This window comes from Dreissena polymorpha, chromosome 6, assembly GCF_020536995.1.
Source record: "Dreissena polymorpha isolate Duluth1 chromosome 6, UMN_Dpol_1.0, whole genome shotgun sequence".
Taxonomy (NCBI): Eukaryota; Metazoa; Mollusca; class Bivalvia; order Myida; family Dreissenidae; genus Dreissena; species Dreissena polymorpha.
The window spans coordinates 112231818-112248273 of NC_068360.1; the positions used below are offsets into that span (position 1 = coordinate 112231818).

General features: G+C 35.0%; 1 protein-coding gene across 11 annotated transcripts in view; it reads right to left on the reverse strand.

The window, feature by feature from the left end:
* The window catches only part of LOC127835370 (ATP-binding cassette sub-family C member 4-like), a 93495-nt gene that overhangs the window by 37315 nt on the left and 39724 nt on the right, over positions 1 to 16456 (reverse strand). The window contains exon 8 of one of the 11 annotated variants that reach the window (XM_052361756.1): positions 11445 to 11694. The exons of the other annotated variants lie outside the window; for them this stretch is intronic. Coding sequence (XP_052217716.1) covers positions 11445 to 11694 — 250 coding nt within the window. The remainder of the gene's footprint in view (positions 1 to 11444; positions 11695 to 16456) is intronic. 11 annotated transcript variants of the gene reach the window in all.

Here is a 16456-nt window from a genome sequence, read left to right on the forward strand (position 1 = left end):
AAAAAGTTTGTACCAAGACGACGAGCTGAGATGTCTGATAGGTTCAATCGTCTTATATTTACCAAAACAAATGAGGAAACACAAAGCAATGATAATAAACATGTAAGATATTTAAGATTTTACATTTTCAAATACAATAACAGTGTGTTAATAATTATTAATGATTTGTAATTTTATTTTGAACACTTCTATTCATATGTACCTCTTTTTGATTATTTATAATGATTTACAATGATATGGCATAAATCAAAACTATATTTCAAATTTAATCAGGAATTTTAAAATGAAATCACAAGTTAGGCTTTAAAATGAGAAAATGATCATGAAATATAAAATGAGAAAATGATCATGAAATAATTATCAGTTCATTCTCAATATTTCATCACAATAAGCATTAAATAAAATATAATGCTTCTAGTACATGATAAATATGATATGTGGATGATTATGGAAGATAATTAGTTTCACTGTTAGAAACTGAGGGCGTATATCCCATACACCATCAGTTACTAACTGAGTAACGATTAAATCTCATTAGCGACTTCTCGATTACTCGGGGTGTATGGAAATTACTTGGGGTGTATGGAAAATACTCCATGGGCACGTCACACATTGACAGCTCTTAGCCAATCGGATTAGGTCATTTTTGTAGGAAGTGAGATATATGCTTATAATTCCATGTTTTCATTGGTATATAAAGTATACAGTATGATTCGGAATTAATAATTGCAGTCTGTAACATGTTACCTTTCATGGCCAAAGGTCTCAGTTTTCATAAGAAAGATAAACATGGCATTCCTATGTACAAAAAATGTATCCAAGAAAAACAGCAACCATAGAAATAAATAATACAAATGGTAAATTAATTGTTTGGAAGCAAATATTGCAACTTCCTAAGCCCTAAGGTAAGTTAATTATGGTATATATTGTGTAAATGAACACTAAGCAAAGCACAGCAACTCAAAAGCTAAGTGCAAAATGTATTGGGATTTTCAAAACAAATCAATCCCCAATTTAAAACAAGATGTGTTTGTGAAACACAATGTCCCCCTATATAACGTTTGACCTTGAAGGATGACCTTGACCTTGACCCTTCACCACTCAAAATGTGCAGCTCCATGAGATACACATGCATGTCAAATATAAAATTGCTAGCTTCAATATTGCAGAAGTTACATAACATGATCAATTTTGACCCATATATTTGACCTAGAAGGATGACCTTGACCTTGACCTTTCACCACTCAAAATGTGCAGCTCCATGAGATACACATGCATGCCAAATATCAAGTTGCTATCTTCAATATTGCAAAAGTATTCATAAAATAAGCAATTTGGGCCACATATATTTGACCTCTGACCTTGAAGGATGACCTTGACCTTTCACCACTCAAAATGTGCAGCTCCATAAGTTACACATGCATGCCAAATATCAAATTGCTATCTTCAATATTTCAAAAGTAATCATAAAATAAGCGATTTGGGCCACATATATTTGACCTCTGACCTTGAAGGATGACCTTGACCTTGACCTATCACCACTCAAAATGTGCAGCTCCATGAGATACACATGCATGCCAAATATCAAGTTGCTATTTTCAATATAGCAAAAGTTATTGCAAAATGTTAAAGTTGGCGCAAACCAACCAACAGACCAACCAACAGACAGGGCAAAAACAATATGTCCCCCACTACTATAGTGGGGGACATAAAACAAACAAGAGGGAAATGATGGCACTTAAACACTCACATGAGTTCAATGACACAAATTGCTGAAGACTTGGTCAAGATCAGATCAGATCAATCACCTGACCAAGTTTAGTTTGTCATACTTGTGGAATCTAGAGTGGTAACTTTTGTTTTCAAGTTTTGTGAATCACATGACCCAAATATACACTTAACCAAAATATTGTCATGATAATCAATTTGACCAAGATTTATCAAGCTTATGTCATAAATCATGTCTTTAAAGTGGTAAGAATTTTAATAAAAAAATTGACCTTGGAATTATCTTGTTTTTGGATGCACATAATCCAGAATCAAACTTGGCCTAGATATTGTCAAGATTAATATTCTGACCAAGTTTTATCATGGTTAAGTCATATGAGTGCCTCTTTAGTGGTTAAGTGGTTTTTCAATGATTATACAATTGTTGCCTACTTTTTGGACACATATATTGTTAAGATAAACATTCTGACTTAGTTTCATTAAGATGTAGTTAAATGTGGCCTTTAGCATTGGGACAAAATGCATACAAGACTTGATCTGGTGGCCTTGTTTATGGACGCATATAATACCGATTCAAACTCTCCAGATATTGTGAAGATACTCATTCTGACCATGTTTCATCCTGATTGAGTCATACATTGGTCTTTAGGGTGGTAACTATATTTGCATAAGCCTTGTCGTGTGACCTACTTTTGAATGCATGTGACCCAGATTCAAGCTCAGTCTAGATATATTGCCAAGATAAAGATTCTCAGCAAGTTTAATCAAGATTCAGTCATAAATGTGGCCTCATGAATAGTAGCAAGGTTTTTCTTAGATTTGACCTGGTGACCAAGGCATTAAATGCTTGTAACCCACATTTGAATTTTGGCCTATTTTTATTTTCAAGACAAAATTCATTAAGATTGGATGTAAAATGTGGCCATTAGTGTGGTAACCATGAGGTAAAAGTTCCCAAAACACCATACAGGACACTTCAAGACACAAGACATATGGTGATCACAATAGTTAACCATCACTACTTCTGGCTTAGGTGCGAAAAAAATACAAATAAATTAAGAAGCAGAGAATTGAAAAATAGCACTACTCAATACAAATATTGGTTAAAATGCTTTCATTAAAACTTAATGATGAAAGAGTACACAAACTACACAAACCAAAATGTCTAAGTTAGGAGAAACACTTTTTTAATTTAACGTAGAAACATAAGCATATGCAAAACTTCATAAGAAACAATTCCTGCAAGTTTGAAAAATGTGCTTTGAAAAGTGTACCAGAACACCAGGGTCTGCAGAAAAGTTAGTAACTGACAGAGGTTAACAACTATATAAAATTGTGTCGCTCTACATACAGAAAATATACTATAAGCTTGTAATCTATTATGTTAACTGAAGACAGCCCATGTGTATGAATGTATTAATATTAAACATTTACATAGAATAAAGAAATGAGAATGTAGCTTTAAACACACACAGACCAGTACCCGTATATACCTCAAGTCTCTTGGCAGCAACACGTGTTCCAGTGATTATAAAAATCTGATATAAGATCGCGTGATGGATGAAATGCCTCTCGACAATATATAGGAAAGGCAGACAGACGTACAACTGGGCTGGACGAATCGGAATTCCAAGAATCATGGGTACGAGCAGAACAAAGAAATACAGAATTCTCGGATAGACATCGAACGACAAATTTCGACTTGTTGAAACCCAGTGACAGCGCAGAACCATTCTATATTGTGTTCTGTAAGAAACAATAAAAAGAACAAGCAGTGAAGTATGCTGTTAATTAAATTAAAGGACTATATTTTTACTTGCTCTGCCCAATTAACTCTAAAAAAATCACACACAAAAATAACACTAATTTTTATACAACCATGGTAACCCATGTCTTTACCTGTTGAAAAACTAGAAAGATATCTCATATTGATGAAGGTTAGAACAACTAAAATTTTGGCAATCTATGCCTATTACTTCTTCTTTCATAGAAGTTCATTGTAATTTCTCAGAAGTACTATAAAATCCACAAGAGCAAAATCCTGGAAAAATGAAACCCCATTCTGTCAAATTACATTTGTAAAATGTCTGCCCAATGGTCAAGCTCAATAATAACTAGAGCTTTGTCACAGACGTGACGAATACCTCCACATGCCGCATTGACACATAATATTTTGCATGTCGTCTTCACAAAAAACAGCGGACACCATGCTCAATTTTTAAAATGCACTAAGTGACCCCTTGACCTAGTTTTTTTTCCCAGAAAGGCCCATGTTCTAACTTGGCCTTAAGATGATCTCCATAAAACCTCTGACAAAGTTTGGTGAAGATCCAATGTAAACTACTTGAATTAGACAGCAGACACCATTCTGAATGTTAAAAAACGCACTAAGTGACCCTGTGACCTAGTTTTAGGCCCGGAATGGCCCATGTTCAAACTTGTCCTAGAGATCATTTAGATAAAACTTGTGACCAAGTTTGGTGAAGATTGGATGAAAACTACTTGAATTAGACAGCAGACACCATTCTGAATGTTAAAAAACGCACTAAGTGACCCTGTGACCTAGTTTTAGGCCCCGAATGGCCCATGTTCAAACTTGTCCTAGAGATCATTTAGATAAAACTTGTGACCAAGTTTGGTGAAGATTGGATGAAAACTACTTGAATTAGAGAGCGGACAACATGGTGAGGTTTAAAACGCACTAAGATACCCCTTGACTTAGTTTTTGACCCAGCATGACCCATATTCAAACTTGACCTAGACATCATCTAGATACAACTATTGACCAAGTTTGGTGAAGATTGGAGGAAAACTACTTGAATTAGAGAGCGGACAACATTGTGAGGTTTAAAACACACAAAGTGACCCTGTGACCTTTTAGTTTTTGACCCGGCATGGACCATGTTCGAACTTGACCTACACATCATCTAGTTACAACTTCTGACCAAGTGTGGTGAAGATCTGATTTAAACTACTTGAAATAGAGAGCAGACACCATGCTCAATGTGTAAAACGTACTAAGTGACCCTGTGACCTAGTTTTTGATCTGGCATGGCCCATGTTCCAACTAGGCCTTCAGATCATCTGGATAAAACTTCTGACCAAGCTTGGTGAAGATCGGATGAAAACTTCTTGAATAAGAGAGAGGACACCATGCTGAATGTTTAAAAACGCACTAAGTGACCCTGTGACCTAGTTTTTGACACGGCAAGGCCCATGTTCGAACTTGGCCTTAAGATCATCTAGATACAACTTCTGACCAAGTTTGTTGAAGGTCGGATGAAAACTACTTGAATTAGAGAGCGGACAACATGCTGAATGTTTAAAACGCACTAAGTGACACCGTGACCTAATTTTTGACCCGGCATGACCCATATTCGAACTTGGCCTAGACATCATGTAGATACAACATCTGACCAAGTTTGGTGAAGATCGGATGAAAACAGCTTGAATTAGAGAGCGGACACTTAATACGGACTGACCGACAGACAGACAAGCTCACTCCTATATACCCCCCTAAACTTCGTTTGTGGGGGTATAATAAAAAACAAATTCATTAAAATCCATTTTTTATTTGTACAACAATTTGGAAATTATTGAATTATTGTTCAGTGGACATGAAGCTTTAAAGCATTCAACACAGCAAACCCCTTACACAGAATCGAATAAGCGCTACTTTCACATCATGAATGTTTTGAATCGTCGAAAAAAGAATGCCCATCATCATCTGCCCTGTGCGAGACAACAGCGGCAGACAAATGTACAGTTGACGAGAACGCAAATGCAATCCAACCATGGAAACTGTTGTCATGACAACGAGGTACACAAATCTTGGTCCGACGGCCCATGAGCATGCAATGGCTGCTGAAAGAACCATTTTCCTCCATATGTATCTTATCTCTTCACTGAAAGCAAAAAGACCTTCTTGGGAGTCTAGATTGAGTCAATCTTGTCCTATGTACTGTAAAAACCCAGTCATAAGTCTGCCCGCTCATAAGTCGGGGGGTAAAAGATGATACGAACATCGGAGATTTTGAATATGTCCAAGTTTTATTCTATACATAGACCATGACGTCATTATAGCCCTGTGCGACGTAGAAATAGCAGACACATGTCTTATGTACTTTGTGTAATATAATCAATACGATATACATGTATATTTAGGAAATCGAAAATAATAGATAAAAATATAGACAAGCAAATCATTCTGAACCAAAAAAAACTAAATCAACAACATAGGAAACCAAGACGTATATACATGTACATCGTAATTTACACAACAATGACAAATAAAACACCAAACTCGCGTTCAGCAGCACTATAATTATTTGACTGCTCTGCAAATTCTATCACGCGTATTTTAAACGCATTGTCATACGCATGGCATTTGCGTTTTCCAGGCATTTTCACAAATCAAATGTGTTAGTCAAATTAATAAATTATTATTATAAAGTTTGCACTAAATTGTCCACGCTAGTAATAATCCACAAACTTATAATCCGATGACACACTGTGATCACTGTTATCAAATCTTTGCACTTTTAATCTGACCATCAAAACAATTGATTACTTCCTCGGTAAAACACGTTTTTATTACAATGATTGACATAACCAATAGACCGCTTAAACTCCACTTTTGTTCTACATAACAGTTTAAAAGGCGGAGCTATGCATGTGCTCAAACATAATTGGACAATTACCAATGAATAACAAACTTGCGATTAGTTAAACATGTCACTTCACAAATTAAAGGAATCTTATTTTATCGGCGAGAAGGGTGATGCTTAATGGCTTCTTGACAGGAAGCTGCTTTCCTTTGATGATCTCAAACTGTTAATTCACACAGGTTGCCAATTATCGCTCGACTTTAACAAGAGCACCGCATAACAGGTGCCACGCTCGGCTGCGAAAGCTTGTCAGAACTTTTTTTTTTTTTTTTTAGGGGTCACAGTGACCTTGACCATTGACCTAGTGACCCAAAATGGGTGTGGCGTGTAGAACACATCAAGGTGCATCTACATATGAAGTTTCAAAGTTGTAGATGGCAGCACTTTGATTTTAGAGGCAATGTTAAGGTTTTTGTTAAAGTTTTATATTAGAGATCACAGTGACCTTGACCTTTGACCTAGTGACCCAAAAATGGGTGTGGCATGTAGAACTCATCAAAGTGCAACTACATATGAAGTTTCAAAGCTGTAGGTGGAAGCACTTTGATTTTAGAGCCTATGTTAAAGTTTGATATTAGAGGTCACAGTGACCTTGACCTTTGACCTAGTGACCCAAAAATGGGTGTGGCGTGTAGAACTCGGACAAGCTGGCTATGATAATAGCTCAGGTTTTCTCCAAAATCTAAAAATGACCTGATCTTTTGTTTATGCGTTCAGATATAAAAAACACCGGCTAACATGAAACCCTTGGATTAAATTTTGAAAATAAAAACAATGGAAATGTTGCAAACTGTGGTCACATTAATTGGTAAGTATCAGTTAAAAGACGACATTTCATGTGTCGTAAATCAACGAGTTTTTTTTATACAACAACAACAATTGCCGCGGGAATCAATCTTCGTGGAATTTCATAATTTTTTTCTTGGTCAACCTCATAAGTCGATACCGTAATTTTAATCAAATTTTTGAGGTAAAAAATCTCGACTTATGACTGTGTTTTTACGGTAAAATCTTAAAAATGATTCAACTGTTTGTTGAAGCAGCAATTTTGCTTGCCCCATCGGAAAATATGAATGCAAAGGCCAATAAAAATGGGAAACTGGCTTCATGAAATCTTCAGATTGGGAATTATTAAAAGGGTCTTTTTAAGTGCTTGGAATATTATTGCACAAAAAGTATTTGTTTACATGACACTTTCCTGAAATGTTCAGTATTTAAGTGCAAATGTTGTTTGTTGACTTGCAGAAAATGCGCTTTTGGAATGAATTGACACAACTTTCTTTCCTTTTGGAATTTTTCAGAGAGGTCTGTTGGGGTATTTGGTTATTTTTCCTTTATTGGGAAAGTGCCTTTTACTAATACTTTATACAGAATGAAAATAATTTCAATGGTGTAAGGATGTCCCCCAATCCCCTAACCCAATCCCCAAACAGATGAGATGATCTTTCAGTAGAATTGCATGTTCCATTTTGTCGAGCAAAGGCATTTATTTCTTTTCAATATGAAATGAAAAAAAAGCAAGTATTTTGAAGGGGACAATTTAAACGGATACAGAATGGTCACCTCAACGTAACTACATGCCAATTGACTTGAGATCAAGCCAGCATGCTAGTAAGGAAACCTCAGCAATTAAAGCATGTAATTGATTTCAGTAGTCAGTGTATGTTACATTCAAGTAACTAATAACTGTAAATAGGGCAAGGGAAGTAAAATCAAATAGCCCCATCTCTAGCTGTTTACAGGTCAAGAAGATCAAGTAACTGATCAGTTTAAAAAGGGAAAGGAGAGTAAGTTGAAGTTACCCAGGAATGTTATTATGGCAAGGGAAGTAAGTTCAAGTTACCCAGGAATGCTATTATGGCAAGGGAAGTAAGTTCAAGTTACCCAGGAATGTTATTATGACAAGGGAAGTAAGTTCAAGTTACCCAGGAATGTTATTATGGCAAGGGAAGTAAGTTCAAGTACCCTTGAGCAATGTTAACAGGGAAAGGAAAGTACATTCAAGTAACCCAGCACTGTATATAGGGACAAGGAAGTAAGTTCAAGTACTCCAGCAATATATATAGGGACAAGGAAGTAAGTTCAGGTAACCCAGCACTGTATATAGGGACAAAGAAGTAAGTTCAGGTAACCCAGCACTGTAAATAGGGACAAGGAAGTAAGTTCAGGTAACCAAGCACTGTAAATAGGGAAAGAGAAGTTCAAGTCACCAAGCACTGTTAATAGGAAAAGAGAAGTAAGTTGAAGTAACCCAGCACTGTAAATAGGGAAAGAGAAGGAAGTTGAAGTAATGCAGCACTGTTAATAGGGAAAGAGAAGTAAGTTGAAGTGACCCAGCACTGTTAATAGCGAAAGAGAAGTATGTTCAAGTAACACAGCACTGTAAATAGGGAAAGAGAAGTTCAAGTCACCAAGCACTGTTAATAGGGAAAGAGAAGTAAGCTGAAGTAACCCAGCACTGTTAATCGGAAAGAGAAGTAAGTTGAAGTAACCCAGCATTGTTAATAGGGAAAGAGAAGTAAGTTCAAGTAACACAGCACTGTAAATAGGGAAAGAGAAGTAAGTTCAAGTCACCAAGCACTGTTAATAGGGAAAGAGAAGTAAGTTCAAGTCACCAAGCACTGTTAATAGGGAAAGAGAAGTAAGTTCAAGTCACCAAGCACTGTTAATAGGGAAAGAGAAGTAAGTTCAAGTCACCAAGCACTGTTAATAGGGAAAGAGAAGTAAGTTCAAGTCACCAAGCACTGTTAATAGGGAAAGAGAAGTAAGTTCAAGTCACCAAGCACTGTTAATAGGGAAAGAGAAGTTAAAGTTCAAGTCACCAAGCACTGTTAATAGGGAAAGAGAAGTAAGTTCAAGTCACCAAGCACTGTTAATAGGGAAAGAGAAGTTCAAGTCATCCTGCACTGTTAAGTGAAATGTTTTCTAAAATAAATATTTAAGGGTTCGGACTTAACATGATTCTAAAAACATGTTTAATTAAGTTTGAAAGGTAGTATTGTGTTCATATATTTGTGTTTATTGTGATAGTCTATTTCAATGTTTTAATACATTTCTGTGTATTGTGTATGTTTTTAATGCATGACCCTTAATTATGTATTTAATGTTTTAATGTTATTATTGTTTTGTTACTGATTTTGCACATTTTCGTTTTTTGCATACTATTATCATTTGTATTTTACTTTTATTAGTGAATGTTTGTTTTAACACAAACCAGGAATACAGTTAGTGCTAGTCCATTATGGAACTATGTTCGATATAACAAAATATTAGTTCATTTACTACTGAACACTTGCTCCATGTATAAATATTATTTGTAGCTATAATATATAATAAACTACATTTTTAAGTTACAATTCCAGCCTTTTGCAATTTACTTAAATCCTTTACAAGCCTATAAGCCATCTTCAGGTGCATACAAACACCTGTCTTAATAACAAGAACGCAGTGACGTCACCATCTATGTTTAGAACGCTTACACTGAAAACACGTGGCTTGTATCTAGTAACGGAAGTAGTAATGTTTAATTTTACGTTAATAGATCAAGTGTATTTCGGATAGGCTTTCAAACTTTTGCAATTAACGATGCGAAACAAAATAAAAAAACGTACCAAAAATGCATATGTCTATAAATATCGCTACATTTTTATACATGTCCCGGAAAATCTGCAAAAGTCCCGGACAATTTAACTCAATGTCCCGGAATTGGTCTGAAAAAATTATGGCATGTATGATAAAAATGACCCAGCAATCTTCAAAATAATTGATTTCTCTGCTTATGAGGTACATGTGTATTTATTTTACACAAACCGCTCATTTGATAACATCAATAGCCTTATTATTCCGACCAAATGTTGGCAATAAAAAAGTATCTGAAAGTCTATTGTTGGTTGACAGCTGGAAAATAGTAATCTGTCTATTTAATTAAAACCTATTTATTCTTTAACTCTTCCTCATAAAAAGCCTTAGCCTTATTAAAACATCCCTTATTTCCATTACAGAGTTGGACCAGTACTTGACATCTTTCCAAAATCTTAAGAACACTCCCTAAGTGGAAATTGAACCTGTCAACAAGTTGCTAGACAGACACCGTTTCCACATCTTCACGACCTTGTTAAATTAATTGGCATCTAGTGGTTATCAAAGACTTGGATGATGAAGAGTACGGAGATATTTCAGCATAGTTCGTACACATGTCAGCATAGTTCATACACATGTCAGCATAGTTAATTGAGATGTCAGCATAGTTAATACACATGTCAGCATAGTTAATTGAGATGTCAGCATAGTTAATTGAGATGTCAGCATAGTTCATACACATGTCAGCATAGTTAATTGAGATGTCAGCATAGTTAATTGAGATGTCAGCATAGTTCATACACATGACAGCATAGTTAATTGAGATGTCAGCATAGTTAATTGAGATGTCAGCATAGTTCATACACATGTCAGCATAGTTAATTGAGATGTCAGCATAGTTAATTGAGATGTCAGCATAGTTCATACAGATGTCAGCATAGTTAATATATCAGCATAGTTAATGGGGATGTCAGGATAGTTCATAATGCAATGTCATGTAAAGTATGAACATGATCAAAGGAGTAAGTGCAACAAAGAAACAAGCATAGTGCATATAGTATTATAAAAGCCATGTATTATAAAAGCCAAAGTCCACAAACAAATATGTCGAAAAAATAGTTTCTTAACCTTTTACCGCTTCATTTCCAACCCTTAATTAGTGATTTAAATTACTGATGAGCAGCAAACAGCATAATACCTGAACAGACTGTGAATCACACGCAGACTGTTCTGGTTTTATGCTGTATGCACATAGCCATTTTCACTTTGCTTCTGTGGACATGTGGCTTTAAATGTACTTGTAAACCAAAAAAAGCTTCAAGCAAATTCACCACTAACTAGCCAACGATACATAGCATTAAATGATTACACAGGCAGAATACTCTGCATATTGTGTTGGGTAAGATATCATTACAGATAAATGAATACACAGGAAGCAACAGGCAGCTTTTTGAATGAAAGGTCACTTACATAAAATCGAATAAAAACTACTTTCACGTCCTGAATATTTTGATTTGTTACAAATAGAACGCCCATCATCATCTGCCCCATGTGAAACAACAACGGCAGACAGATATACAGTTGCCTGGCACGCAAATGAATTCCAACCAGGGAAACTGTTGTCATGACAACAAGGTACACAAATCTTGGTCCAAGGACCCACGAGACTGCAACGGTTGCGGAGAGTATCTTTTTCCTCCATATGTATCTTATCTCTTCACTGAAAGCAAAAAGACTTGCTTGGGGTTCTAGATGGAATCTGAACTTCATTCTAAGTCAAATCCTAATGATTCCTCAATTGCAGGTTGGTTTAAGGATCAAATCCCATAAAAGATCAAGATCAGTTCATCTTTCAGTAAAATTGCAGGTTTTAACCAGGTTTTGCAATCAAAAAAGATCTTAACAGTAAAGCGTGTTTTTCTTATCCTTACCAAGTGAATACGAAAGTAAGAGACACTTGAATTGGTTTCAGAAAGGTCATCTCCAGTGACCCTTTACTCGCTGACATCAGAGCCAGTCAGCGGCTAATAAGGAAACCTTCGACTGAAGTTGATTTCAATGAGAATGAAAAGGAGAATGCTCTAAAAGATTTAAAACTGTGTGAAATGAGATAAGGTGTTGAACTTGCTGTAATCAATCATGAAAAGTACTCCTATAATTACATTTAACAGTTTTCATCATTTGGCTGGCCACTTATTCCCTAAACAATACCTCATAACGTTCATTATGTTTAGGTGTAAACACACCTACCATGAGATTGATTTATTCCCTGATCAATATCACATTACGTTCTTTATCTTTAGGTGTAAACAGCAACCCTACAATGAGATTGATTTATTCCAGAAACAATACCTCATACGTTCTTTATCTTTGGGTGTTAACAGCAACCCTACCATGACATTGATTTATTCCCAAAACAATACCTCATAACGTTCTTTATGTTTAGATGTAAATAGCACCCCTACAATGGACATTCATTTTTTTAAACGTTGTGACAGCTGTTTGAGATAAACAGAAAAGCAAAGCTTATAATGCATCTGTAAACATGTGAAAGACTATGTCCTCATATATTTAACCTTTGACCTTGAAGGATGACCTTGACCTTTCACCACTCAAAATGTGCAGCTCCATGAGATACACATGCATGCAAAATATCAAGTTGCTATCTTCAATATTGCAAAAGTGTACATTAAATGAGCAATTTTGTCCCATATATTTGACCTTTGACCTTGAACGATGACCTTGACCTTTCACCACTCAAAATGTGCAGCTCCATTAGAAACACATGCATGCCAAATATGAAGTTGCTATCTTCAATATTGCAAAAGTTATGTCAAATGTGAAAGTTTGCACAAACAAACAAACAAACAAAGCAACAAACCAACAGACAGGGCAAAAACAATGTGACCCCCACTATAGTGGTGGGGGACATAAAAAATAATATTATTCTGAACTAACTAATAATGCATTTATACAAAAAGAACTTTGACAACAAACTTAAAATCTATCATTCTGTAAAAAAAACTTCTCTTTTTTAACATTTGTTTCAATTAGAAGAAAAAGGGTAAATGTGTAAGACACAAAATTTTAATATGGATACAGTCGGTTTAAGTCCAGACACTGGATTATCTGTTCCTTTTAAGTTTATATTTGTTTGCTAATTTGTTACACACTATGTCCATAAGTTTATCATATGGGATTTTCTTAGTTTAACCCTTTCCCATTTAGATACATATTTTTATGCATTTGTAGTCCCTTAGAAAGGTACATTTAATTGAAGACCTTTCTTACTAGATTCAAGTTTTAAAGGCCTATTTCCAAACCTTAGATACTGAAGAGCAATAAACAGCACAAAACCTGAACATACTGCGGGTAACTCCAGGGCTGTTCTGGTTTTTTGCTGTTTGCACATAGCAATTGTCACTTTGCTTCTGAGTGTGAAAGGGTTAATCACAATTGTTTAATTTTTTATTTTCAAAATTCCCTTAATGTGTCTTTTAAACAAGAGTATTGTTCTTTAATATGTTTACCTGTTATGGTGACAAGGGTGGAAAATAATCTTTATTTTAAATAAGACAAACGTGAAAAACAGATGGAGTGGTATACATGTTTCACATTTTCAAAAAGTTTTGATACATTTTGTTACAGTAAAATAAAGCCATGAAAGCCAAGCTAGTTTTTTTTAACCATTTAAAAAATATTACCCATACCTGTGACATTGGCAATTTTAGCGTTGATTTACTTTACATAGGGGAAAACATGTTGGTTGATTTTGTTATTGGTTTTATAACTTGTCAATAATAGTTTATAAAACTTTTATATAAGAACAAATATTTAACATAACAATATCATTTCAATTGATATTACAACTTCAACCTTTTTCTGTCTACACTTTTTCCAAACATCTGAAAGTCAAACCATCCAGTGCGAAATCATGGACTGGATTAAGGACAAAAAATGCAATTTGAAATAAAATAAGCAAAAAAATCCCTGCAACAAACACCAAATAATAGCAGTGTCATGCACAATATTTACACATGCATTTCTTTTGTTCATCTGATTTGCTTTTAAATTATAAAGCACCCACTAAATTGTAATATACAACTGTTTGTCTCTTGTTTTCTTATACTTCCTCAAATAATTTGACTTGACATACTGTAGCTTGTTAACAAATATAACAATTATATAGTGGAAATAATTAGATCTGTCCAAGGTTATGGTCCAAGGGTCTAAGGCAAATTGATAGGGAATAGGTTTATATTTGCCACTTAAATATTGTCCCATCATTGTGCAACTCAGCCTTTGGTTATCAATTATCTACCTTTGAATAATTTTTTTTTAGATTTTTAGCAATCTGGAAAATATGCAAGCTATTATATACCTCTGAAATAATTGTAAACCCCTTGTTAGTCAACTGAATCCTTATTGACATTGTTTATGTACTAGTTAATGATCATATTGGACAAAGAAAACTAGCAAGTATGAATTTTAAAGAAACAAGAGATGTGTTTGTCAGAAACACAATGCCCCCTACTGCGCCGCTTTGATTTATTTATATTTTTTGATTATATCCCTTTAAAAAATATTACTTCCCTTGTAAAAATAATCTGTACCTGCAAAATGATAAATAGAAATTATCTCCCTTTAAAGATTGTTACTTCCCTTGGATTTGTTTTTTTGACCTTTGACCTTGAAGGATGACCTTGAACTTTCAACACTCAAAATGTGCAGCTCCATGAGATAAACATGCATGCCAAATATCAAGTTGCAATCTTCAATATTCCAAAAGTTATGGCCAATGTTAAAGTTTTCCGACGAACGGTTCAAATGCTATATGCCACCCTACCTAGGGCATAACAAATGTAAACAATAACAAAAAATTTGACATGTCAGCAGTTATGAGAAAACAAGGAAAGTACAAGATGAAAAGAGACAAACAATAGTTAGTTGCGTGCCACCTCAAGAACAACAGCTATATCACTTGTTACCATAGCAACAGTGTCCACTTACACATGACCTTCGCAGAACGACCTTGAGATCGCTAAGGCCATTCACAGCCATGTTAATAACTCCGAGCATATTCTGAGCCATGACAAACATCAGTGGAAGGCAAACAAACAGACGAGCCGCAAGCAAAGCCACACCGAGCTGGCTGGCTGCCAAAATGACAACGAAATAGATTCCTTTTGGTCCCATGTCCCATGCACAGGCAATGAAAGCCGAAGAATCTGTTTTTGCCAGACTTTCTGTATTTCATCGCTGAAAGGAAAACAATAGCACACTGAGACAAAGAGGAAAACTCTCTCAAAACAGTTATCTTTGATGCTTCAATACAGAAATGTAAAGCGTTTAAAGTGAGCTTTTAGAAAACTTCCCATGTTGATTATAGGCAATTCTATTAGAGTATTAAAGTCTGGAACTTAGCTGAGATATCATTGGGACAAACATGTCATCAAGATAGGACAATAAATGTGGTCTCTAGAGTGTACACAAAGATTGTCTGTTAATTTAACAAAGGCCCTTTTTTTTAAGTCAAGTAAAATTGTTGATTTTTCTAAGCAAGGCATAGGAATTAAAGGCCAAATAATCTCAACTTATGGAACACTTTAATTGATGAACATCCCTCTGTTAGATTGCTATTATTCATGCCTGGTCTCTCGCAGAAATAATGTAAGTGGTATCCTTTGAACTAGCAGCCAGGTATATATAATTAGCCATATTAGAACAAGCACAATGGAAGACTGAAACCTTCAACCCCCAGCTCTGTATGGAAGAAGCCAGACCAAGAGGCCATAGGGATAGAAATGTTGATTCAATAAGCAGAAAGAATTGAAAACTTTGTTGATGGGCATGTCAAGGGAAACAACATTTTAAAAGAGTATTAAAAACCCTCGGATAATTGTGAAAAATAAAGGCTGTGAAAATTGCAAACATTGCTTTAACGGGGCACAAACCTTTCTGAATGTCTGTTGCAAACCGTATGCCAGATTATATAACTGTCCATCTTATGTAAGATAATTTACAAGAAAAAAAATTCTCTTAAAAGTAAAACATTTTTAGAGATGTTTAACTTTTTAATAACTATTTTATGATTTGGTCTATTTTCTCTTTCAGTTTATAACTTGCGCCCATTTTTGGTATCAGTTTATACATTGTGTTGATTTTCTCTTTCAGTACCACTCATTCTTTTAAGTCTACTAAAACTATCATTTTCATTTTTGTTTTAATATTTGTGAGGAAATAGTAATACTGAACATTTACCATGCTCTAAAATATCCATTATATGCATCTTTTGATGACTTGAAAAACTGAAAATTATAAAGCGTTGCAATGCAAAACGATTTAATAATTTGGAAACTTCTGTAGTTGTCGTTATATTTTGGGAAACTACGAGGATTGCTTATATAAGTAAAAAAACATCCGCTCATTACATGAGCACGGATGGTCGAGTGGTCTAGGCGGGAGACTAGCTTTTACTTCAG